Source organism: Indicator indicator, chromosome 23, assembly GCF_027791375.1.
Source record: "Indicator indicator isolate 239-I01 chromosome 23, UM_Iind_1.1, whole genome shotgun sequence".
In the NCBI taxonomy this organism is placed as follows: domain Eukaryota; kingdom Metazoa; phylum Chordata; class Aves; order Piciformes; family Indicatoridae; genus Indicator; species Indicator indicator.
Genome location: NC_072032.1, coordinates 16,051,287 through 16,077,412, shown reverse-complemented (window position 1 = coordinate 16,077,412; position 26,126 = coordinate 16,051,287). Strand labels below are relative to the sequence as shown.

Below are 26,126 nucleotides of genomic sequence, written 5' to 3'. Positions count from 1 at the left end.
ATGTAATAGAGGTGGTTTCTAGAATTTATCCAAAGAAAATCTGAGTTGAAGGGACCCTGGGAAGAGGTCAGCTGGTAGAACCTTCTGCTCCATGTAACTAGCAGTTCTGGAATCATGAAGCTTGGAAACATGAAGAGGGGATTGATGTGTATCTCTGATTATTTACTGTCAGTTAAGAAACTCAGAATTACTAATTCTGGTATTGAAATTAAAAAAATGCTTAGGGGAAACATTTCTTGTCTCTGTGAAATCCACCTACCCACCTTTCTGGTTTCCAGTCCTCTCCACACACACTGCACCCAGTCCCTTCAGTGAGGTGTCAGGCAGCGCAGGATTCACTCTGCTCATGGTTCCTTCCCTGGCAGCATTCTCTTTAGAGTCACACTGCTTGGCCAGTGCTTCTGCTCTAGCCCCTGCTGAGACAAAGCTAAGAAAGGCTGCTCCTTCCTTTCTCAGGATGCTGAGGAGCAACCGTGTGAGCTGTGTGGGGAACGACAGCTTCACAGGGCTGAGCTCAGTCCGCCTGCTCTCGCTGTATGACAACCAGATCACCACCGTGGCACCTGGCTCCTTCGATACACTGCATTCGCTCTCTACCTTGTAAGTCCTGGTCATGTTTTACCTTACCCAAGAAAACTTATCTTCTGGATCATCTTGGACACATGAAGAGGATGTTTTCATGGTGCCCTTTGATGGAGCATTAGACTGGTTTCCAGAAGAGCCTGAGAAATGACTGGGATCTGGTGGAATCTTCATGTTGTCTGTCTTTCTGTCCAATGTCATCCAATTATTATCTTAAATTTCTCTAGCCTACTGAGAATCCATGCATGGTTTATAATGAAGATTCAGGCTCATTTTCTGTATATATATGTTAAAAAAAAAAAAAAAGCTTCTTTTTATTTAAAGGTGATGTCATTTAAGGGAGGGGGAAATGGTGAGCAAAGCTGCCACTCAATTTACTGAATAAATGCTTTTTGTAGGCAGCATTATTCAGGAAAGTACTTAATCCCCTTTTTATTTAAAAAGTGACACTTTGCACCAGGTGACTAATTTGTGCATATTAAGGGTGACATGTTTATAAATAATGGAATTGTCAATAGGTTTCTGCTGAAATAAGGAGATGCCAAAAGTACTGAGGCTTCTAGAAGTAAATTCATTTTTATAACTGGCATGTAATCAACTTAGCTGTCACTTTAGATAGGAAACTTATTCTCTGGAGCAAATAAAAGATGGAAATCTTGAGATGATGAATTAATGGAATGGCTGTTGTCAGGTTAAAGCTAATAATGTAAAGTAATCAGCCTTCATCTCAATATGAAATTATTGCATTATCAGTACAAAGTGGCTTGACAACAAGTCAGGACTTTGGCAGTTTTAAATTATTTCTAAATGAGCTATATCAAGATTCGCCACACAGAGCCAAAATGACAACTTTCACCTATAGATGGTGGATAGCATTGTTTTAAAAAAGTATATTTAAGCCTAGCTTTTTGAAACTAGAGTACCTAGGATGAAACAGAATGGTGTCATCCAAAGTAAAATTTCTTCTCAGAAACCTCTTGGCCAATCCCTTCAACTGCAACTGCCATCTTGCATGGCTTGGAGACTGGCTAAGGAAGAAACGCATTGTGACAGGGAACCCTCGCTGCCAAAAGCCCTACTTCCTCAAAGAGATTCCCATCCAGGATGTGGCAATTCAGGATTTTACATGTGATGACGGTAAGAAAGTTAAGGTCTGAACTTCTGATTGTTTCAATGTTCTTATGTATAGCTATGTGATTCCCATAGATCCCAAAGTACTGTGCTTTAAATGACTCCATCTGCACTTCAGAATCCATTTCTACAGCAGCTTTAAAATCCTCCACCCGCTTTTGGATGATCAGCAAGCACACAGCTATTGTATATATACTTTCAAAAGTTTGTCTTGCCTCTGTTAGAACTGTAAATCATAATTTAGAGAGACTATAAAAATTAAATTGATCACATGTTGTAGTTCCAGTGATACTCTTTTCAAATGCTTATATCAAGCACTCTTTCAAGTCACTTGAACAAATGATATGCCATTCTGCTTAGTGTATCACTTCCTCAACACTTAATAAAAATTAAGGCTGCTATCTTGCATCTCTCACATGTGCTTCCATGTATTTTGTTATTGTCAGTTTTCAAGGCTGTAACTTTTCTTTATAGTGATTATTTTTACTGATTTGTTAATTTTGAAAACCAACACATATTTTGCTTTATTAGCTTTCATTTTAAGTTTTATTCTTTCATTATCAATACTTTTTTTCCATTTAATATTGCACTAGTTTAACTCAACCCATGACAAATAGGGGAATAATATCATTTTTACATAGAAAACCAGCACTGTACTAAATAAAATGTCACCTGGATTATGAATTCCTGGAGCAGTGGTTTGCAGAAATGGCAATGTTTTCCCTACCTAGAAATATCATAATGCAGAACTCTCATGTTTACTTAGAGGAATTCCAGGTGGGATATTACTGATAACTCTGAAGTGACATCTGTATAGCAGAATCTCTTTGTTTTTATTACCCAGGAAATGATGACAATAGCTGCTCTCCACTGTCCCGCTGCCCTGCAGAATGTACTTGTCTAGACACCGTTGTACGCTGCAGCAACAAAGGCCTAAAAGCTTTGCCTAAAGGCATCCCAAAAGATGTAACTGAACTGTAAGTGGCATGCTTTTCTCCCTTTTGTGAAGGCCATTGTCAGATTTTAACTGTCGGGTTCAAGAATGAGCAGAGAAGAAGATGAAGATCTTGACTCAGAAGGCCAGATGAAATGTGTTAATATACTGCTTTATAAAGACTTGCAGAGTGTCTTGGGAAGTTTGAGGTTGAATTTAAATTAGCAGTGCTCTGTAAATCTAAAAATGAACCATGTTACAGAAAAGCTTTGAAAATATGTATATATATATATATATATGTATAAAAACAAGTGTGCCACTAGGTTAGTGCTTAATAGTATCCAAAGGGCTTGAGGCATTAATGAAGAGAGATTATGAAGAACTTAAATTAGCACACAGCTATATAAACCTGTATCTTACTTCATTAGGTTGTGGTGGTGCTGTTTATTGTTTTGGTTTTTCTTATATAGAAGATGACTTAATTAAATGTAGTTTGGTTTTATAAACACAATGCAGTAATGTAAGGGCATCAGTGCAATGTAAAATTATGGAGCTAAAGAGAGATACTTTTGGAATTGCAAGTGGAACCCCGACTGTGACTGAAAACTCGTTTGTGTACAATTTTGTATGCTTTAATTAGTCTCTAAGCATGCAATTTAGCATATTTTTCAGAAGGATGATGGAGGTGGTTCCTGTTAGCAGTTGCATACTGATTGATTCTTCTTGTTCATTAGCATGCATAACCCTTCCAAGATGTACTCTTCATGTGTTTTATAAAATATCTTAATAGTTGCTTCATTTGAACAAGGAGGGCTTTTTATCAGCCAAGTGGATACTTGTGTACTTCAGTACTAATGAAGCTAAAGAATCTTCTCAGAATACTTATTCCTTCACAAAGTTTAAGTGTTGTTCATTTCTTTTTAAATAGTTTAGGAGCCCATGGTCCATTCACCACCATTTATGTAATTCCATTAACACAGTGTAAGCATCAAACTTCTGAGACACATACATTGGATTTGGCAAGCAGCCTTAAAGGAGGCATGCTTCATGGGGGAAAAAACAAACAAACAAACAAAAAAAACCCCATAATATAACCAAACAGAAGACCAAAAAAATCAAAATTTGTAAGCAGGGATTCTTACATAATGGGGATAGTATGTGTTCATTTGTTATTAATTTTGACTGTGGGATTGGAAGATTAGTGGATGAAGATGCTACTGCTTTAATGAAAATCATAATGCTCTGTGTTTTAATTTTCTGTTTTAGTTATTTGGATGGAAATCAGTTTACCCTTGTTCCAAAGGAGCTTTCCAACTACAAGCATTTAACACTCATGTAAGTAGTTTTAGAGCAACTGTCTCTACTGGAATGAAAAAAAACCCCAACACCACAAAACAAAACATCCTACTCAATTATACTTGGTGCTAGTTACATGAAAATAAACATAAAATTTATATTTTAGTAAATATGTCACCTAGCAACATTTTATAATGCAGGCTATTTTATTCTACTTAACACATCCTACACATAATTTTTTGTAAGAGGTATTTCATTCCAGTGGTTACACAAAATAAATAAGCAGAAATTATAGTTAACCTGAGAAGAGATGGAACATCTCATAAAGTTAGGGTAGCTGGGGCAAGGTGTTAGTGTAATACAGCATTTTGTTATGCAGCTGCATAAAGGGACTAGAATTACTTCATTTACATAGGAAAGTCTCTGTGATACGCTTCACTCTGTGGTATGTTTCACATGCAGCTGTTGGAACCCTTGAATGTAACCCCTTCTGTCTCTCACCACAAGATACATTGCTTAATGACTCAGGAAGAGACTTTGTCTAGAATGCCCTTACTCTCCACTTTATTGCTGACTCACTCTGTGATTTCAGGCAAATCACTAGCTGCTCTAAAATTTATTACCTCTGTTTCATGAATTATTTGAATATGATTTCCGTACCTTGTAATGGTACAGCAAGAGAAACAGGAAGACTGTTGCTGTATATGGCTGTGATTGCATGGCCTTTGTTAGGACTATAAAAATGTATACCAGCTGAGGCTGAACTGTGCAACATTCTGAAAGCAGTTTGTGGTTTTGTTATAATCAGAGTAAATAGTGGAGAGGAATAAAAAAATCCCTAAAATTTCTTTTTGACTGAGTTTAGAGCTTTGCTGTAAAAATTGAAAAGGGTTTGGCATTCAAAACCAAGAACTTGATTTCCTTTATTTTCCTCACTTACTTAACACAAAAGTGGTCCAGATCACAAATTTAGGCTAAAAAAAAAAGTTATTCCAAGCCTTTTGTATTTTGCAAATAACATCAGGAAAAAACCCTTTCAGTACTCTCAAAGGTATCCAGGGTAGAACCTATAGGAAATCTTTGTGGCTTGTTTACAGGAGTTATACAAGATCTAACTTGCACCACAGAAGATACAAACTGTGGAATCTCAGTACAAGAAGCAAGTGTAAAGACTGGACTGTGCAGTAGCACTATTAGTGCAGACTGCTTCTGTGTCTGGAGATAAGTTTAATTAGAGGCACAGTGGCAAGGCTTCCATCACAGAGACTAGATCATGGTCTATTTCTGACAGATACATCCAGAAATCATCTAACTTTACCTCCTAATCAGAAAATACACAAAACCAGTTTAGCATACAAATATAATACAGTAAATTATAGATTAACAGTAAATAAAATGCCAATAAAATTAGTATTAACAGTAAGACCTGTCAGGCAAATTGTTATAATCTCTTCTGAATGTGTCCTCCTACTGCTGTTGTGAAGTTGAGAATGTTCCTCAGCTGTGTGTGGAAAACCAAACCACTATGTATAGTTTCTCCTCTAGCCAAACAAGGAATTACATACAAGTTTCCTGAGTTGTTTATTTTTAACTTTTTCTTTTTCTTCTGAATAGATCACCATGTTTATTATTATGAGTCCGTTGTCCTAAACACTTTCAGGAAATTCGAAGCAGCATAGCTGTTCAACAGTACTCTAGTTAAAATACCAAGGTCCTGTCAGAACCAAATGCTGTATTGCACCACAAAATATAGTAAACAATAGAGGGATAGTAATAAAGTGAAAACTAAAGCACAGTATGAAGATAAAGGAAAAGCAGTAGTGCCATGTAATGCAGCTTTTTTCAAAGCTGCTTTGAAGCTACCAGTGTTCCACTCCAGCTTCCTTCATACTTTTGCTTAAGATTTTATTAGAATATTGAACAAGTAGAAAGATGTTAAGGCTTTCTCTATAAATCTTGGATAGTGTTCTTTATAATAATAGCTCTGGGCTTTGATGTCTTCAGCATGTAAGTGTTAAGCAAAATCATAATACTCTACTTAGGTGTCATTAGGGACATGACTAGAAAGATTTCCAATCTCAAACATCACTTTCATTTCTATACTTGGGTTCCTGTAGCACTGCATTATTAACTCAGTAGCATGATGGATGTTGCTGTTGTGCAAGAATGCATTGCGCTGCTTTTTCATCTGTGTTGAAATGAAAATGCTTTTCACTGATCAAGCTGAACATTTGTGGGGCTTGTATATGGCATGTGAAAATAAAAGTATGTGCTGCTTTAAATACCGATGCCCACGGTGATAATACCTCTACTAATAAAAATAATGTCTCTGTCAGTTTAACTTGCAGTGGTTTAGGACTGGGGCAGTCACTTTATGGTCTGAATTTCTACATTTATTTTTTATAGAGATTTAAGTAACAACAGAATCAGCACTCTTTCTAATCAGAGCTTCAGCAACATGACTCAGCTGCTCACCTTGTAAGTTCAAACATGTAACAGTGACTCTTTGGAAGCATTATGGAGTGTTTGGGGTTTTTTTGGTCTTGGACATAAAGGCCATTTAGTTTATATTAAAGCTTGCTTATTTTGGAGGCTGTAAAGTAACTTGTTTGCTAGCTAGCTATGTGTGCAAAAGCTGGATGTGGTGGTGCTCTGCATTGCTCCTGAGTGGCTGATGTACTTGCTGACAGTATTCTGTGTGTATTTTCAGAATTCTTAGTTACAACCGCCTGAGGTGTATTCCTGCACGGACTTTTGATGGGTTGAAATCACTTAGGCTGTTGTAAGTATTATGGTTTAACCATTACTATTTTCCAGATTTTTTTATTTGTGTACTGCAGATAGCAAATTGGTTACTAGATTTTAAAAACCTCTCAAACACTTAAGAAGTGATAATTACATAGTCCTAAAAATCTAAGCTGCTTCATTTCGGGGAAGTATACTCTGAAAACACTTCACAAGAAGTTATGTGACCCTGGTCAACATTGTATATACAAACACACATTTCTTACTTTTCTGCTTTTTAACCTTGGCTGTAATTTCTTTTTTTGTGTGTTATGTTCTTCCTTCTTACAAGCATTGAAGTGTAACAGAAGTGCCGTAAGAGTAAATTCATCAATATATATATATATGAGGGAGTTTTGCAACTGAATTTTGAATATTTTTATTCCAACAATAACTTTCTTTGTTTCTTGTTTCATTTAATATGGGAGTATTTTCAAAACCATGACATCATGGTTAACTATTGAAAATCAATAGCTGAAAAGGCACAAAAGTGGACAAAGGGAAATAAAGAGCAGTCAGTCTAGTTTACAGCTTCAGTTTGTCATTAAGAAAAAAAAAAGCAACAAAAAAACCCTAACAATTATTTTTTGTAAGTCTCCAGCAGAACATGTAAATTTTGCCTTCATTTGGGTAGTTTATAACCATTTAATTGCTTAGTTGGGTGAAATATCATTTAAGCCATAACTTCAATTGTTTTATAGATATGTGAATAATTTCAATAATCATAATTCTATATGTTAGATGTGTATTCATGTAGCTGAATGACTTTATAGAATAGGAGATATATTTGTGTGCAAGTTTGCTATAGGAGAGATAACACTAGTCCAGCCATTGATGCTTAATAAGGTCTTTAATTCTTTAACTTTACTATTAAATTAGGACAAGAACCCTAATACTTATATTAAGAAACAGTCAATGCCTGTATTTTCTATGAATCCAGGGAAAGATTTTTAGAAAGTAGAAACATAATTAATAGGAATTTCAGGGAATTGCTGACAGAGTCAGAAATAACAACTCTTCTGCTATTTCTAAATCCAGTCAGGACTTTGCAGAAGTGTACCTGCTTTTACTGACCTTTATTATTTCAGTTTAAAAAAATCATAGTCCAAAAATTTATTATGAAAATTCAGGAATAAAAAGATATAAAATTATGAGTAAACTTCCAGTTAGAGCTTAAAAAAAAAAACAAAACAAACACTCAAACCCAGCTGGAAACACTGACAAACTGGAAGAGGAAAAAGTAGGAAAAGCTGAAAGCTTTGTACAGAAGATGAAATTTGCAACTCTAACTTGCTGATTTTTATACATATATATTATTCATTTTCTTTTAAGGTCTTTGCATGGCAATGATATTTCTGTTGTTCCTGAAGGAGCTTTTAATGATCTTTCAGCATTATCCCACCTGTGAGTATTCAGATGGTATTTTTTATGTTACGTTTAGCAAATTTCATGTAGCTGAACAAAGACAAAATGTAAAGGCAAACCGCGCATGTCTGCCATGTGCCCTTTGGCAGTGAAGGCTAAAGATGCTCTGGGCTGAGTTGGAAAGCATGCATCCAGGTGACTGAGGATAGTGGTTTCTCCCTTCTGCCTGACCCTTCTAAGGCCACATCTGGCATATTTGTTCAGTTTCTACAGTGCAGAGCAGATGTGTATGAACTAGAGCAAATCCAGGAAGGGGCAAGCAAGATGGGGAGGGAGATGGATCATATGAGCTGTGGAGGAGAGGCTAAAGGAAGTGAACTTATGTAGTCTGGAGGAGGAGATGTGGATGGACCTAATAGTCTTTAAGCCTCTAAGGGATTGCAACAATGATGGAGACAGTTTTTTCTCAGATGTACACGGTGAAGGGTAAGAGTCAACAGTCACAAGCTGCCACAAGGGAAGTTTGAACTTAAGGAAAAATTCTTCACTGTGAGGGTGGTTCAGCTTTGGAGTAAGTTTCACAAAAAAGCAGAAGAATCTCCATCCCTGGAGGTTTTCAGTGCTTAGCTGGACACAAGCCCGAGCAACCCTGCTCTGAATTTAAGCCTTGCTTTGTGCAGGAGGTGAGACTAGAGAACCTCCAAGAGTGCCCTAAATTATTCTGTGCTTCTGTGTCACTGTCCGGTAAGCTGACATTAAATAAAAGGCATCTGATTTCTAAATGTGATTTTCAGTGAGTACATAGATTAGAACAAGGTATCTATCTGTAGAACTAATTGTGTTCATGGATAGTTGCTAATTCTTTGCTTGCAACTGAGGAGTAAGTTGACTAGTGTCTTTAGATACATCTGGGGTTTATGTTTCTGAACAGCTGCAGTTAAAATTTCACTAGCTGTTTATATAATTTATATTTAATTTGCCATCTCTCATAAATTTGATGGTACTGATTAAGCTTTAAGTCACTGATAATTCATTCAAATGCTACTATTTAACTAGCTTATCTGCATGAAATATCAGTAAAACTTACATAGATTTTGTTGTTGTTATTTTTTTCTTAATGGTGACCAGTTACCCCTGCTAACACTCTGATTTTAACATACCTCAGTTTAGGCTAATATTCAGTCCTGCAAATACAGAGTGGACAAATTCTAGGTGTTTCTCCTTGCACGGGAAGTTCCTTATCACTATGTCTGACTTTTATTATGGCTCTGCCTTAAGCTGGACTGAACAAGTATATCTCTTTTCTTGTGTTCAGCTGTACGTAGCAATAATTAAGAGAAGGCTTCCTGGTCCATGTGGCAGAAAAGAGCATTTCAGCAGTGGTGCTTTCTACTGCTTTTGCTTGCTTGCCAAAGATTTTGCTCTGTCTCTAGAAATCCCAAAGTTGTGGAACAGCCTGAAAAAAAAGTACTGAAACATCTGGTGAAGGAGGATGTTCAAATGCTGCCATTTGACAGAGTGTGCATGTCAAGGTTATGTGCTGAAAGTTTTCTGATGATTGTATTTCTTAAAAGAAATATGAGTGCCTCTTTATAGAATAGCACAATGCTGCTATCTTCCACATTAACCACACAGTATATCATTGTTCTCTTAGTTTTAAGAGTATTTATAGTATCTAGCACAGAAAATAGAAGCTTAAACAGCCTTTACAGAAATTACTTCTGAAAATGTCTAGTTAAATTATTTTTTAATTCTTCTTTTTATTTCAAGAAATGGGTTTGCTCTCAGAACAAGACAATCCTTATGTAAGGACCACAAAGCCAGGATAATGTAGCTTTATTTACATAGGCACTGGAGGCCTCTTAGAGAATTCTGTGCATAGCTGTGAGTTCAGTGGGAGAGCTCCAAGGAGGAAATAATTAAATCAAAGTTGGAAGCTTAGAAACAGATGGTTTGTACCAGCCTGGGAGCCATAAACTGAAAGGGAAAAGTATCAGGGTGGAAGCCGCTGGGGTTGCCTTGGCTGCTTGGGCACAAACACTTTATTCTCACTAACTTAATTTCCCAGGATCGGTTTCACTCTGCTGGTGCAGCGCATTGGCCGTTCCATACCAAGAGGGAAACAGACCTAGTTACTATTAGCTCTCCAAAGTTCACACATAATGCAGCTAAGAATAGCTACTTTTTTTGGACCAAGTTTACTGCTAAAACTATCACTTCTTGATTTAGAACCCAATCCTGACACTTCATGCTCTTACAGTCAATTTGGTGGAGTTTGTGGTTTGGAATTTTTTTTTTTTTGAGAACCTGTTTTCTAGCTTCTCTTCTTAAAAGCAACCATTGATGACTTTATTCACTTTTTATTGTCTGCTTTCCACAGGGCTATTGGAGCAAATCCTCTTTATTGTGATTGTAACATGCAGTGGCTATCTGACTGGGTAAAATCAGAGTACAAAGAACCTGGTATTGCACGTTGTGCTGGTCCTGGAGAAATGGCAGATAAACTTCTGCTCACAACTCCTTCTAAAAAATTTACTTGCCAAGGTACTGTGGTTGATTTATCTCTTTGAAGTGTCAATTTTTAATTTTTACAGAGTGGAACTGTGAAGTAAGAATCCCATGTGCTCTAAATACATGTATAATTAGCACTTCTTCACTCAGCCTTGCCATCATTCCTCCATATACTTAGGGGTGTACTCATTGGTTCCATTCAGGAGCTATCTTTATTTTAAAGACTTCAACATCAATTTCTTTGCAAATAGATGGAGGAAAAAGGCCTTTGAACTTGCAGCACAGTGTTCCTTAGCACACAGATGTACAGAGATGCTTGGCACTCAGTCCTGAAACGCATCCTAAGCCTCTGCACTCAGCGAAAGAATACATGCTTCCTTCAGACAGTCTACCCTAAAACCCTAAATACATCCATAATCCTTGCAGTCCACCATTAATTGCATCAGTGCTTCCTTGGATTTTTCAGAAGAAAGGATGAAACAAAACCAAAAAACCCCAAACATGTAGATAGAGATGTGATTTCCTCTAGAAATCTAATTTTAAAAGGTGTCTCAGGGCTTGGACCAAGAGTATTTGTCTTCATGTTGGTACCAATGTTGCTGGCATTTATATCACAATCTATATTATTGTCCATTAATTCCTAGGTTTATTTTCTGAATCTTGCTATTTTTGGTTAGAAAAGTACCTTTTTTCTTAAATGGAGAGAGAACTTGGTTTGTTTTACTGTTTAATCTTTCTCTACTCCATCAATTTCCCCCTTATAAAATATTTTGAAAGCATAGAAAGCTTCTGCTCTACCTTCATTTCTCTTGGTTCTGATTTATAATCGTTAAAATCCCCAACTGAAAGAAAAGAAACCATCCATCTTTTTATGTGCTTATATTTGTAAGCCATTACTAATCTTATGTTTTTTCTGAGACATCAGATAAATATGATCTTAAGTCTTGTAGAAGTTACTCATTCTCGCAGTCTAGGCAATCTTTGATTTGACTTCATCTGTTAATGTGTCTTCAAAGGTGAGGTTAATCCCTTTGTAATTTCTTCCTTAAAAAAGCAATGGGACTTTGTCAGAGTGTGTCTCATCAGAAGTTTTTCTTTACTGTGTGTTCATCCTATTTTAGTCTTCTTTCCTTAAGCTTTCAGTCAAAAACTCCAATCCATTTTGTTGCTTGTGATGCCAATGGCTTGTCTCTCCCTTTAAAAATCCTTCTGGCAATTTTTCAACAGCACATCTCTGAGGTCAGGCCAGTGTTCAATGCATATGGCACCATGTGTTGCGAAGTCTCTTAGTCTACGTTCAGACAGGACATTTGTTAGCCAGTCTGATCATCTTCTCTGCAAGCATCCACTGAACATTATTGCAGATATGTTCTTAGGGCATACTGTTACAGGGATATTAGTGAAAGAATATTTGCATGGACCTGTTTGGTTATTTTCCAGTTCTGTCAGTTTTAAACCTGCATCACCCCTGCTTACAGTCTTTGTTATGTTTCTATCAGACAATCCAGAAAGTATATCTTACTCCCTCTTGCCCATCAGAAAATATCCTTTATGTTATTATGCAGGGTAAGAACTGTATTTCTTTCGCTTCCAAGAGTGGAGATCTGGTATTATGGATACCTTTGAGAGAAAATTATTTTCCTGCCACTGTCCTATGAAGATTCTCATAATTACAGATTGCGAATAAGCAGCTTTTCAGTAACATGATGGCCCTGTAAGACATTATGTGTCTGTTACTCAAAGATAAGTAATTTTATCTTTTGTTTAAAAATGGACTGCTGAATAGAAATTAGGAGGATGCTATATTCCTATTAGAACCAAAATGTTAGGCTCTGATGAATGAGAAGGCTGTATTCAGAGCATCTTTTGAAGTTCTGCTATTGTATATATTTACAGGAAGAGAGTAATGTGTAATTCCCTCTTACCGGTATCTCTGGATTTAGCTGAAAGTGAAATGGATGCTTGAATTTCACCTACGTAATGAATAGTTACCAGTGAAAAAGAGCATTTTAAAATGAAGTCTCATCTCGGTTGTAAACCCCCATAAAATCACTGTACTTTAACTTGATGAATTTCTTTTTAATCCAAGAATCATCCCTTAGTATTTTTTTTTCTTTCAGTTGTTTTTCTACATTTATGGGTGGGTTTTTCCTTTTTTAACGTGGCCTCTAACAGATTCTCAATCTTTTACTTTTAACCCATTTACCATCCATGCCCTGCTTCTAGAGATTCCAGGGGCTTGTGGTTTTCTGATACCAGGTAAGGTTATAAAGGAATCTGAAATGGGTGATGTGATTAAAAATGGACCTTCTGACCTTCCTTTTGTGTCCCTGAAGCAAACTTTTTTCCTAAGACACGCATGTTCACTGTTTGTTTTACCCTGTGGTGAATTTACAGCTGACTCTTCATTATATATCATTTGACAAATTGTATGAGTTTGAGGTCTGAAAATTATCTAACTGGATGTGTTTAAAGGTCATTTGGATGTGGTGCTTGGGCATATGATTTAGGAGTGCAATTTGTAGAGTAGGGTTAGGGGTTGGACTTGGTGATCCTGAGGCTCTTTTCCAACCTGAATGTTTCTGTGATTCTGTAAAAGTGCCCTGTTATCTTGGATCAAAATAATACAGGTTTCAGATAATGTGATGTGGGAACTACTTCAGGATCAGCTTCTTTTTTTTAAAAAAAGGTGATAAATAAACCAAAAATCCTACCTCAAATTTATTTGGTCACGTCAAAAGAATTAAGGACAGTCAAGCATTCTGTTAATATAGAAAACCCACAAAGACTAAAATATAATTTTCATTTTATATTTAAAATTTAAAACAACGTGGCAGATATAGCCTGTCAAACATAAATTGTTTGTTTCTGACTATCCAATTTGTGTTTTTAAGGGCCTGTTGATGTTAATATTCTTGCTAAGTGTAACCCGTGTTTATCAAATCCATGTAAAAATGATGGAACCTGCAACAATGATCCAGTTGACTTCTACAGATGTACTTGCCCATATGGTTTCAAGGTAGGTACTAAATGGAGAGGAAAAAGCTTACTGAAATGTAAGCATCTCCTTGAAGTTTCAGTTGGTTTCCTTTCAGTAGCATTTACATTCTCTTCTGAAATTGCAATTGTTGTTCCCTGCACAGGGTCAAGACTGTGATATTCCCGTTCATGCTTGCATTAGTAACCCATGCCACCATGGCGGAACTTGTCATTTGAAAGAAGGAGAAAAAGATGGTTTCTGGTAGGTAGTTTTAAGTTGTAATATGCTGAAATAGTTTTGTTGTTAGTCTTGGGTGTCTTTGTGCTCGCTGGTGAATGCACCAAAAAGGCAGATTGTCAGCGCTTCAGAAGTTTTCAGAACAAGCTGCTGTCCTTGGAAAGCTTTTAAAGCTTTGAAACTGTTAAAAACAGTAATAAATGATTGTGATTAGTTGAGGCATATCAGGTCAAGACAACATAGTATTGACTCCATTATGGTAATTAATAGCTAGCTAGATCCCTGCTGAAAAAAATCTCACAATTCATCTGTTGTCGTGTGTGTTACTTCCACAGACAGCATGTAAATGATAAAATGTAAATCCCAGTGAAACAGAAAATTAATGATTCATTTGAAACTCACTATGCCAGCAGATAAACATGCTGTGAGCATTTTTAATCTTGAGTTATTTAATCACACAGTACAATTACTCCAGATGTACTTCATGAATTATGAAATAAAGTTCTGTAGCATTCTTACGTGGAATTATTAGGCATTTAATAATCTACACCTCGAGCTTGTTAGAAACGACACTTCAGAAAGATACAATTCATTATCCTGCAATTCATTATGACATTATTCTCATTTTTTAAATCCAAATTCTGCCCAGAGATTCAATAGTCTTCTATTAAAAATTAAGCACATAGATCTTAATACTGTGCTGCTAGAATTTCAAGTGCCATAGTCGTGTCTCAGAATGTGACACTTTTCATATATTTGCTTAAACACTACATATTTTGAAAATCAAAATAATCTCATCATGAAAGCTGCAGAAATTATAGATAGTGCATATTACATGAGAATGTATGTGCAGTCATGTTGGAGTGATCTTTTACCTTTACTATCCATTTTGATGTTAATGTCTTGTACAAACAAAGGCAAAAGAAACTCCTGCCTTGAGGAGTTTGTGCAGGCTTTTCTTTTATCTACCAATGCATGTATAGTGCATGGAATGGCAAACAGAGCTTCACATTGGTGCATTTAACTGTGTAATAAAGAAAAAGATAATTTTCCATAAGACATCTAAACTAATTTATAAAGGTAGCACATTTTTTAAAAGGCATGCTCAGTGATTTCATTTAAGAAGCTCCTTAAACTAAAGATTAAGACACATGTTTAAAACCTTTTTGAAGAATATTTTGGTAATGTTAATTATATATTTTTTTTTCACATAATATAAATGATGTTTCTTTATGGTATAGTGACTATGAATTATTGTATCTAATAATTACAGAACTTTTTGTCTGGTCTTCCCAGCCAAAATGCCCAGGTGGTTAGTTTTGTTTTCTGTATTACAGGTGCACTTGTGCAGATGGATTTGAAGGTGAAAACTGTGAAGTAAATGTTGATGACTGTGAAGACAATGACTGTGAAAACAATTCTACTTGTGTGGATGGAATTAATAACTATACTTGCCTTTGTCCACCTGAATATACAGGTAGGAGTATAAAAGAAAGTACAGGTAATTCAAGAATTCCTAGCAAAACAGTAATATTTTCCAGTTTGTAGGTGAATTAGCAGTTATTTTACAATTCCTTTGTTACTGCATTTTGATATTTAAAAGCTCATTCAAAATGTGTCCCTCCCTACTGTTTATCTTATAAAGATGCCCCAGTGAAGAACCTCTTTAGCTGCACAGATTGAAAATTATCCTGCTTTTATCCTGTGCACCTCATGTTAGTAACAGGGCAGAACAGGATTTGTCTGTGCCAGTAGGAAACTGAAATGGGTGCCCCTGAATTCTGCCCTGCCTTCCATTAGCAATGCAGAAATAAAGAGTGTGATGCTTTCTGTTCTAGCACACACACAAAAATCATTACAGAGTATCTAATTATTGGTTTCTATTAGCTGGCAGCCAGGCCAAAGCATTCCTCTCTTTGAGACAGAGGGTCTCTTGCTTGCTGTCATCACCTCTATGGGAATAGAGGGTGGATAGAACAGCAGCATAGAAAGTAGGATCTATTGTTTACATTGATCTTTTTATAGTTTTGCTGACTAGACAGAACTATTTTTGTCTCACTTAACCACTAAGAGAACACATCTTAAATTCACAAAACTATGATTTCAAATGCATGAAAAGGAAATGTAAAATCCATCATAATGTGGGAATTAACTCTACTCAGTCATCCCCTATCTTTATTTTAATCAGTCAGCCAGATCTGAGCTCTGGAAAACTGAGAGGAGTGATTAACTCCAGTGTTAATTTCATTTACTGAAAACACAGCTAACTTCTTTTTAATCCCAGGTACTTTGATCATTAATTCTGCAACCTATTGAATTGCATGAGTGTTTTATACTATTCAGATTTAAAGTCAGTATTTAAACCTTGGAAGCCCTCACTGAGTGAGCATGAGGGAACACGAGTATAAGAAATACAATCTCATAAATCTAACATATATATCCATCAAGTACTTATGCTGGGTAAATGTTTGGTAGAAATTTCTCATACAGAATAAGCTACAATACCTACCTACAGCATTACAGATTAAAAATAGTCAGAATAAGGTATTTGACAGTAAGTGGATGGTCCACATCTGTCAGAAGAGACCTAATCTTTTGCTTAAATAAAATACTATTTTGCCAAGTACTGTTACCTTAATGCCTGAAAGCAATTGACATTTCAAGCCTTAGAAACCAGTAACAGGTAACAGCATCAATAAGTAGAGACAGGTGTTCCTATTTCTCCCATAACTAATATCTCAGGTGTATGTGAGATACCTGGCATCAGCTATCTCCTTTAAAAATGGGATCAGATATTCTGCTGTGTAGGCTGGAAGAAAGCAAACCAGTCACATCAGTCCAGTACTCCTGTTCAGTGGCTTCATGCTAAGAGTTTCCATATATCTATCAGATAGCAGACAATTCATTTGCAAGTGCATTCCTCCTCTGCAGCTTGGCAGGAGTTTCTACCTGTGTCGTTCGTTTCGACACTGCTCCGGGTGCGCTTCACTGCTCAAGTCAATAACTTGCTGCATTCACAGCTTGCCATGGGAAGGACTACTTGTAGGCTTGTTTATATGTGCTTAAGCCTAAATCTTTGATTAAGTGTACCTGCTGTATTTTACATCTGCAGCTGAAATAGCAGCTGTAGCATTTCTTTATACATCCATGCGGTAAAGCAAAAAGGAGATCATTATTGGTAACATTTTAAAAGTTTGTGTTGCAGTTGTGCTTCTTTAGTCAAAAGATAAGAAGAGCTATTCTTTAATTCATAATTGTGCATAATTCTGAAAGGAAAATAGTGTGAGTTTATATAGCAAGTGTTTTTATTTGCTAACTATAATTATTTAAAAAGAAGAGATTTACTTTTACTGATGCAATGCCTACTCGTAAATGCTCATAATGGTCTCACCAGTTCTAAGATAAATCAAAACAATCTACTTATAATCAGTAAGTTTAGTTGTTCTGGGTTTTTTAAAAAATGTTAAGAGTTCCCACTGTCTCATCAGGTTTTTACCAAAACCAAAGACAGATGTATTGTTTTCAAAATACACAATGCCAGAACCTCAGCTCATTTTTTAGATAAGTTGGGCAAGTCCTGTAGCAAAAGTTCAGGTGTTTCATTCCACAGAATGAAGTACAGAATTCTACAATGTGCTATCTTAGAAAGCATCTGAGGACTGGACACAATGTGTGCCATACTAAGTCATTTTTGGAAATTAATTATACAGAGAAAATATAAAGCAATGAACTAATCAAGGGATCTTCATGTCCATCATCCTTGATCTTGCTTATTAATTAACCTTCTGGGTTAAGAGTTATACTGACCGTGGTCTGGAGACATCGGGATCTAGAAAAGGTAGTGTCCAGAATATGCAGTAATCTTGGAGCTGTCTCAAGTGCATATGAGGTACCAAATTATTTATAGGATATTTTTTATTCTCTAGCAATAGCTTGACTTGAAATATAAATAGCAGAATGTCTGTCTGGTAAGAACAATTTGATTTTCAAGAGGAGCTTCGGAAACATTTGTATTTTAGTATCTATCCTAACAGATTAAAATCAAATATGTATATTGCTATTTTTTTAAAATGAAAGATATTAATAGGTTAACTATTAGGAAAGCAATTTGTATATTCAGTAGGCAAAAAGATTCTGAAATTCAGATGTATTCTCTCTTGTTCAGAAACTTCCTGAGCTGTAAGTTGCTGGAGGCTGGGACGTACCAGGAAAATTCCACCATAGATTTGTCCTGTTCTCTTTTAATTCCATTGGCAATACTTTGTATTGTCCATGTTCGAGGTGCCACAGTATCTATGTACTGAATGTGGAAGTGCACCAGCCCAGAATATTCTTCTGGGTGAATGGTTATCTGCAAACATGCTTTATGTTTCAGTAGCATGGTATAAGGAAGAAGGCATCTGAAACCTGCTACTATGAAATGTAAATCATTCCTCTTTAAAGTTTTATTTTCATGTGGAGGGCTTATTAGAATCTCAAAATAACTCTAAAAGTACAAATACTAACAAAAAAAAGTTGTAAAGAATATTGCAGTGCAAAACCAGTCACACTTTGACTTCTCTAATAATCCCTTGAAAAACCTCACTTCTCAAGCATGCAGTGTTGATTTAACAACAAACAACAAAGGCTTATTTTGTTGTTGCTTAAGAATTGGGAATCCAGATCCTTTGCCTGTTTTACAATTGCCTCCCCAGTTACAGGTGGAAAAACAAAGGATGGTATTTGCACTATCCTATGAGCTTTCATAAGAGCACAGACTGTAACTGTGAAAGAGGAGTAAGCAAATGGAATCAGCGGACACTCAAAGTGTCTGATGAAACCTTGAGAAATAAAACATTTAAAATACTTCACTATGTCCTGCACTCTTTAACCTTGCTATTCTCTTAACATTATCATTTCCTTTATTTTAACCTCAGTCTAGAGTAAACTTCAATCATTTTATGTGCATTCTACAGATTACAGATGATCATTTCTCTTGCTCATTATCATCAGCCATTAGATCACAGATCTAACTGATCCAGAAATAAAACCTTTCTTATGCCATCAGTGGCATGTACTTTTTACCTTCTCTGTTTGTTTTGCTCTGCTGTAGGTGAGACTCTGAAGCTTGCTTCATTTTGCTATATCAACCTCTCTGCTGCTATAGTTGTGCGTTAGCTTAATGTGCTATGCTGTTGTATTACAATGTAAAAAGTCTCTTGTCTCTTCTGTCTTTGTCACTGCAAGCTGCTAATCTGAATGAAGTGGAAAAAGGTCAGTTGTCTTTTAAGCCTATTTTCACTTACTTTAGTTTCTCACTTTCCTTTTCTTAAAGGTGCATGGATTTCAGTTCTTACAAATGACCAAATAAATTGTATATAGATATAATTTTGAAAGCTCACTGCAAATCTTCACATTAGGCACTTGGCTCTTGCTGTGAATACATGTCAAAAGAATGTTGTTGAAGATGCAGATGGCCATGCAGGAGTGCTTTAAATACTACCTTCTCTGTCTTTTTTCCAGATGTATTAAAAATTTCTGCAGCCACTGACAGGTTTAACAAAAAAAGTTTACATGGTCGTCTTCTGAAATCTTTATTCTCATCACCTGAAAGCCATACCTTGGTTCTCTCTTCTAATGTATTCTCTGTTTTATAGTACTGTTTTATTTTGTTTTCTTTGTGAGATTATGGTACTAAAAATGGCAAACTTCTTGCTGATCATTGATATTTGCTATCAATATCTAAAGAAACTGAAATGAACACGTTAAGCTGAGGCTATGGTACAATAACAGAGAGATTTAAGACACTAACAGGCTGTTCCTGATTTTACATGTGCTTTTAAGTTTCTGCCTATCACCTCTCTCACTTAAAGAGTTAAACCATTTTCTGTACAGTCTGATCATCCATACAATATGAAAGCCAACATAAGCAGTGAGGATGTATTTATGAAGCTACATATTTAGTTTTAAAAGCAAAGGAATCACCTCAGCGTGTATTTGCCATTGATTTGATAAAAACATTGTGCAGTGTATAAAGCAGTATGATAGTACTTAGTAGTAAAAATATATTCATTATCCATTAAATAACATGTTGAGCAAAGCTGCAATTATACCATCTATGTTGATTAATTTAGACATTTGATGAATAATTCTTACAACTTCAGCTCAGAGCACTGACATTTTCCAACAGTTCCTACATTCTATTGGGTATTTGAGTCAGAATTAATTAAACAGAGACATCCAGTCAAAGACTCAGATAACAATACCTAACTGATAAACCACAACTACTGCAGAAGTTGACTCAGTATATAGCAACCAAACTCAGAAGGTGGAATGGACATAGAAGTACAAATAGAAAATCCTGCTATTCTAGCCATTACCAGTAAGTCTACAATTTATTATTTTAGCTTTGGAACAGCAAATAAGTCTTGCAGCAAAACACTGATTTTGAGAATTAAAATTGATCATTTTTTATTTTGCATTCTATTTCTAGTTTTTATTCTAATATCATAATAATAGTGCATCATTTGGTGATGCACTAGTGATTTTAAGCTTGTTCCCCTAGTAAGCTTTCCTGGAACTTTTAGCACACTTTCCTGTGCTATTATATTCAGAAGCCCATGTCCATTTCTGTTAGAGCTCTTCTCTTCATTCAGAAATAGAGTGGATGACATTGCTTTAGTTGACTGTATTTTGAATTTACTGCCCAATTATTCAAAATCAGAGCTATGTAAAACCTTTTTCACCTCATTGCATTGTTCCTCGTTATTTGTTACACTACATGTCTTTTTATTATGGGAAATCCGGAGTTAAGGGTCTGTTCAGCCTTGAGAAGAGAAAGCTTAGGGGTGACCTTAGCATCATGTTCCAGTGTTTAAACGTTGGCTACAAAAGCTCCATTTTTTTACAAGGAGATCACAGTGAGTAATGTGTACAAGTTACTCCTGTGGAGATTCTGATTGGCCACAAGAGGAAGGACCATCAGCCATTGGAATACTCTCCCAAGGGCAGTGGATTCCCCATTGGATGTCTTTTAAGATGCAGCTGGTCAAGGTGCTGAGCCATCTTGTCTAGACTGTGCTTTTGCCAAGGACAGTTGGACAAGATCATCCTTTAGGTCACTTTCAGCCTGGAATTCTTACATAAGAGTGAGTTAAAACACAGAAGAAGTATAAACTGCTTGTGAAAGTAGCAAACATAACTTTGGTTAGCTACTCAAGGATTACACCCAGCTGGTCATCAGTGTTTGATAGCAATGTCTGGCTGTTTAAATCCAAGCCACCCTCAACTATCTAGCTGCAAAATCTCAGTGAATATTCCAGTCTTGACCTTGGAGGGATGTGTTCATTTGAACTCCTGTCAACCATGCAGAGTTCCACTGGTTGCAGTGCTACTCCATCCCAGAGTCCAGACTCCCTAGATTAATTAAGCAAGATGGCTAACAAAAAGAGCTCTGCTGATTCTAATTCAGCTTTGGAAGCTTTTCATAGGATTTCTGACACTTTATCCACTGCTTATTTTTAAACAAGCTAGTCTGTTACTTATTTTCCTGAATGCAGAAATGTTCCCTTTTTTCAAAAATATAATTACAGAACCAAGCTCTTACAAAAGCCTCAGCTACAATATTATTAGATGAACAGAAGAATGTATACACACAGTGGTGTCAGACTTCCTTGAATTGGGACATTTGTTCCACAATCATTTTCATTATTTTGAAGTGTTTTTTTTAAAGCATTATATTATGTTATCCAGGCCAAGGAGCCTGACTTGGTAAATCTGGTATTTCCTTCACTTAGTGTTTCACTTCCATCACTATAATTTCCTTTTAACAAAACTACTTTCTCCCCTTCACCTTGACTCAGGTAATTCTGAATGGCACATTGGTTATTCATTGCACTAAAAGAAATGTTGCTTTATCAGGAAACCATCCTTCAGTGGTTTCATATTTTTACTTACCTTTTCTATTAAATTTTTGCAAAGTTATTTTTTGGTTGTTGTAACCATCCATTCAGAATATAGATCTGTTAACAGTACAAATGAAAACCTCATACTTGGGTTATTTTGATTTTTTTTTCTTCCTTGTGGTATTTATATTTTCGTTCTGAAATTCAGTTTTTGATGTACATATTTGGATTCCATATTTTGGATTTTTCTGATTTTCCTTTTACTGATCCTGTGAGCCAGTCTGCAGTGTGCTCTAAGTCATCCTGTGTTTTATAAGTACCTGCAGGGAAATGGAGGGGGATAATTAAAAACTGGACAGGCTGAGACACTACTCAATAAATCTGCCACACAAGAAATTTCAGAGGTCTGTGCCGATAATAATCTAAGCCATGGCCCAATTACTATCCTGTAGCAAAATCAATACCAGTTCAGTAAAGTTGACAGCAATGATGAGATTTACTTATTCCTGTTATTCCAGTTCTAATTTGCCTTTTTCTAAGTATTTTGGGAATTTTCCACTGAATCTTTACTATGAATCTATCTAGAGACAGCAAACTTTTGGCCCTGCCTGAATGATAGGCTCAATATGTCACCTTCAGAAAGTCTCTGATATACTGTTAGAATTAATAATCTTGGGAACGTTTAGAGGGGGTTTTGTCCAAGTCCTGGAAGTACTGAACAGCTGTATTTTTATTAGTTGTGATTGCGGTGCCATGTATTTTTCAGTTCAGCATGTCATTTAATTTAGAATATATGCTGCAATAAGATATTTGGAGGTGTGTGTACATTTTTATGCATACACATCTATGTAGGCACAGGTACACATTTCTAAACCATAAGAAAGTTTACCAACTAGGTTTACAAGCTCATTTTTGCTTATTCACTGTACATTCCTGAAAATCTGAATTCTTTGTTCCCGTATTTATATCTCACTCTTAAATTTTGCTGGCCCTCAAACTGATTTTAGCTACTACAACAAATTCTGCAAACTGACTGGATGCTATATGAAGAATTACTTCCTCTTATATATGTATTGCCTTTAACAAAGTCCTTTGAAGAAAGAAAAAGATCTGGCTTTTGTTTGATATATCCTGGGATGCAAAGAATTTCTGGTATTTCAAGATTCTTTGTGCACTGACCTAGTCATAACAGTTATACATTTCCAGACTAGTAAGTCCATTGAGAGTTCGATGAGGCTTTGAGGGTAGAATTAAAATCCTTTGTATTAGTCATCTTCAGTGGCCTGCATTTGATCTTTATTCAGTTTCCTACATATGTTGACTAAGTCACATTGTTATTGGCAGTGTTCCTGAGGACTGTTAAGTAGTCTCTGCTTGAAGGCCGTTTTCTTGTGTTAACTCAAGGATTTATTTGATTTTGTAGGGAAAATGCCTTACTTGCAAATTGGTAATGTACTATTAATCTACTTTTTATTTGCTTTATTTTTTTAAATCATTTTTTGTGTAGAACCATTCTGGATCTTTTGGATGGCTGCAAAGTACTTGCCTAGCTGGTTTTTGGCTTTTCCTCTCATTTTTGAAGACTTAGAGGTCCCGTATCTTATCACACTTAGCATACATGTTTCAGATGTGGTTTTATCCATCTTTTGGCTCTGGTTCAGCTTTGCCTTTTTCTCTGTCCTTGCTTTCATGTAGACTGTTCCTCAGCTGTTTTCTTTTTTTGTTTATTTTGTTTTGTGGGGTTTTTGTTTGGGTTGGATTTTTTTGGTTTTGTTTTGCTCAGTTTGTTTGGTTTTGTTCCTTATTTGCTCTATTGAACCTGTTGAAAAAAATATCAAAACCAAATGCACCTTTAACCATCTACTGTTTTTAATTTGTTATGATGTGTCACTTCTGTAATTCTTCAGAGAAGGCAAAGTAAGCAAGAAGATAGCTTGTGTGTGGTGCTAGGTACTTGGCAAGGAGCAGTGTAAAATGTCAGAAACCTTAGTGCTTAATGACAGTAGTAGCTGAGGAACAGATACACACACACACACACGTGTATGTAATGTGGAAGATATCTTCATTCATATACTCTCTCCAAAATCTTCATTATGGTGTTGTCATCCTAATCCTTTCTCCCTTCTTCCAATCTCCTTGTTCCTGGTTGTGTCCCTGCTTTCCCTATACCGCATTCACGGCGGTGCCATCCTCAGTACTGTGTTAACAGTTACAGGAAAGAGGTGAAGCCATTATATGTTTTAATCTCAGGCTGCCCTCCAGCAGATGCTTATTCTTCTGCTCACTACACTGCAGGCCACTCAGATGAGTAATACTGAAGGATACCAAACACTGTGCCTCTTTGAAGAAAGGTCAGCTTGAGCAGTGAAAGGATCTGCTAAGCAACTTGTGCTCATTCCTTCCTAATTTTGGTGTGCAGCTCAGAAGCTCATGTCTTATTACATGACAAATGTCAAGGGGCAACCCTACTCCTTCCATAGTTTTAGGGCCTGATAAACCTGTAAGTCTCTGGATTCATCAGGCACAGCCTTTATACCTGTTGATTATAAATAGATTCTTCCTGTGGATGCTGGATTGCAGATCTGTCTTACCAGTGACAAACCTGCCAGTGCATTATTCATGGGGTCTTTTGATTAGTTAGTCAGGGAGCAAGACATTGTTGATCTTTTTACACACCTGTGTTTCCTTGTCATAGAGTTGCAAATAAAATCATGTTTTGGCCATATTCAAATATTCTATAGATTGTACAGCCCATTAGAGCCAAATCTTCTAACAGCCAGGAAGGGTAAACATTTGGCACAGGTATTTCTTTTCTTTTCAAAAAACACATCACAGATAATTGTGTAACATTAACAAATGCAAGAAATTGGAGAGTCCTATTTAAAAAATAGTAGAAAGTAAGTTTTTCATTTTGGGATGATTGGAATGATATTGACGTGCAGAGATATTAACTTTTTTTCAGGTAATAAATTATTTACAGGGCAAATCTGTATATTTCTGTGTGTAATATGCTTAAAAATAAGTAAGAGAAAATGATATTGATGGCTTGTTTGCTCTAGTGAGAAGAGATTCCATCAGTGTTTTGCTTTTCAGCAAGTATAGATTGAATATTACAAATTATTTTTCTTTTTTTAACAGAATTATCATTTTTATCCATGGATAGATGATTGACATTGAACTGTATCTTTTCTAAAGGAGTTACCAGAGGGATTATTATTTATTATTATTATTTAGCAGTATGTGTTATGAAAGCATTTAGTATCAAGAAGTATGCAATTTTCAGTGATAACAACAAAAAGTTGTAGCAGTTGTTTTCAGCTCCCTGCTATTTTCAGCAGATTGACAGCATACCTTATATTTCAGGTGAGCTCTGTGAGGAGAAACTAGATTTCTGTGCTCAAAACCTGAACCCTTGCCAGCATGACTCAAAGTGTATCTTGACACCTAAAGGATACAAGTAAGTCTAAAATATTGTCACAGTCCAACTGAATTTAAATTTTTATTCTTTTTTTTGTCCTACTTCTTTTTGTTCTAGGGGAAGCACGTTCTAGTCTCAAAATAACAATTGAAGTTCTTTTTGAGCATGACAGCAGAAGAGGCCATTCTTTTTTAGTAGTTCTATGTTATTATGTGTATTATATATTGCTGATCCTTTATGGTTCTAATCCCAATCAGATTCTAAATAGGAGCACAGGGTAGAGCAGTTAGTCTATGTGACAAAGCTCTTTCAGTAGCTTGGACAGTAGGAAAATAATTGCGTTTAATTGACGTGGAATAATTATACTGCTCTCTGAGAAGTAATTGTGAAAGAGATTACTAAGAAGGCACACTGGAAGGTATAAAATAAAGAAATCCATCCCCAGGAAACTAATCTTTAATTACACCATGTCTTTATCATAATTAATTAGTATGCACAATTTCAAGTGTCAAGGCTTTAGGTTAATAAAAACAAGAAACCTGCAGCTTTCAGTTGTTGTCATAAGCACCTGTTCCATGCACAGTATGCTCTTGTGTTCAAAATCAGATTATTTATTATCATTCCCACTACTTACAAATTGACATTTTATTTAAAGCATAGAAAAATATTCAAATAGTTAAATATTCAAATTAACGTGAAACAAAATTATTTTTTATTGTGTGTTACCTTTATTTTTTTCATGCCGCTTGAATAAACATGGTTTGGCATCTTATGCTTAACTACCTGGTTTGTTAATCTTCCATGTTACTTTCTGAGATTTTAACCAGAAAATAGCATATGCAGGAACTTCAAGAATGTAATTCGCTCTCTGCTTTTTTAATAGCATACTTTTTTTCCCCGTGTGTTTGTATATGTGGTTGAATAAAAAATTGAGACCTATCTGATTGAAGAACTTAATTTATAGTTACACAGCAGCTATTTAAAATCCCTCTGGGCCCTTTAGAG

The 26,126-nt window shown here is 35.9% G+C and overlaps 1 protein-coding gene across 3 annotated transcripts in view; it reads left to right on the top strand.

Annotated features, from left to right (window-relative positions):
* Positions 1-26,126, top strand: part of SLIT2 (slit guidance ligand 2) — a 199,614-nt gene that overhangs the window by 161,036 nt on the left and 12,452 nt on the right. For all 3 annotated transcript variants that reach the window (XM_054391585.1, XM_054391584.1, XM_054391586.1), the window contains 12 exons: positions 457-600; positions 1,553-1,719; positions 2,558-2,690; positions 3,914-3,982; positions 6,350-6,421; positions 6,654-6,725; positions 8,060-8,131; positions 10,473-10,636; positions 13,498-13,622; positions 13,747-13,844; positions 15,158-15,297; positions 25,067-25,160. In XM_054391585.1, the coding sequence (XP_054247560.1) occupies positions 457-600; positions 1,553-1,719; positions 2,558-2,690; positions 3,914-3,982; positions 6,350-6,421; positions 6,654-6,725; positions 8,060-8,131; positions 10,473-10,636; positions 13,498-13,622; positions 13,747-13,844; positions 15,158-15,297; positions 25,067-25,160 (1,350 nt within the window). The remainder of the gene's footprint in view (positions 1-456; positions 601-1,552; positions 1,720-2,557; positions 2,691-3,913; positions 3,983-6,349; positions 6,422-6,653; positions 6,726-8,059; positions 8,132-10,472; positions 10,637-13,497; positions 13,623-13,746; positions 13,845-15,157; positions 15,298-25,066; positions 25,161-26,126) is intronic.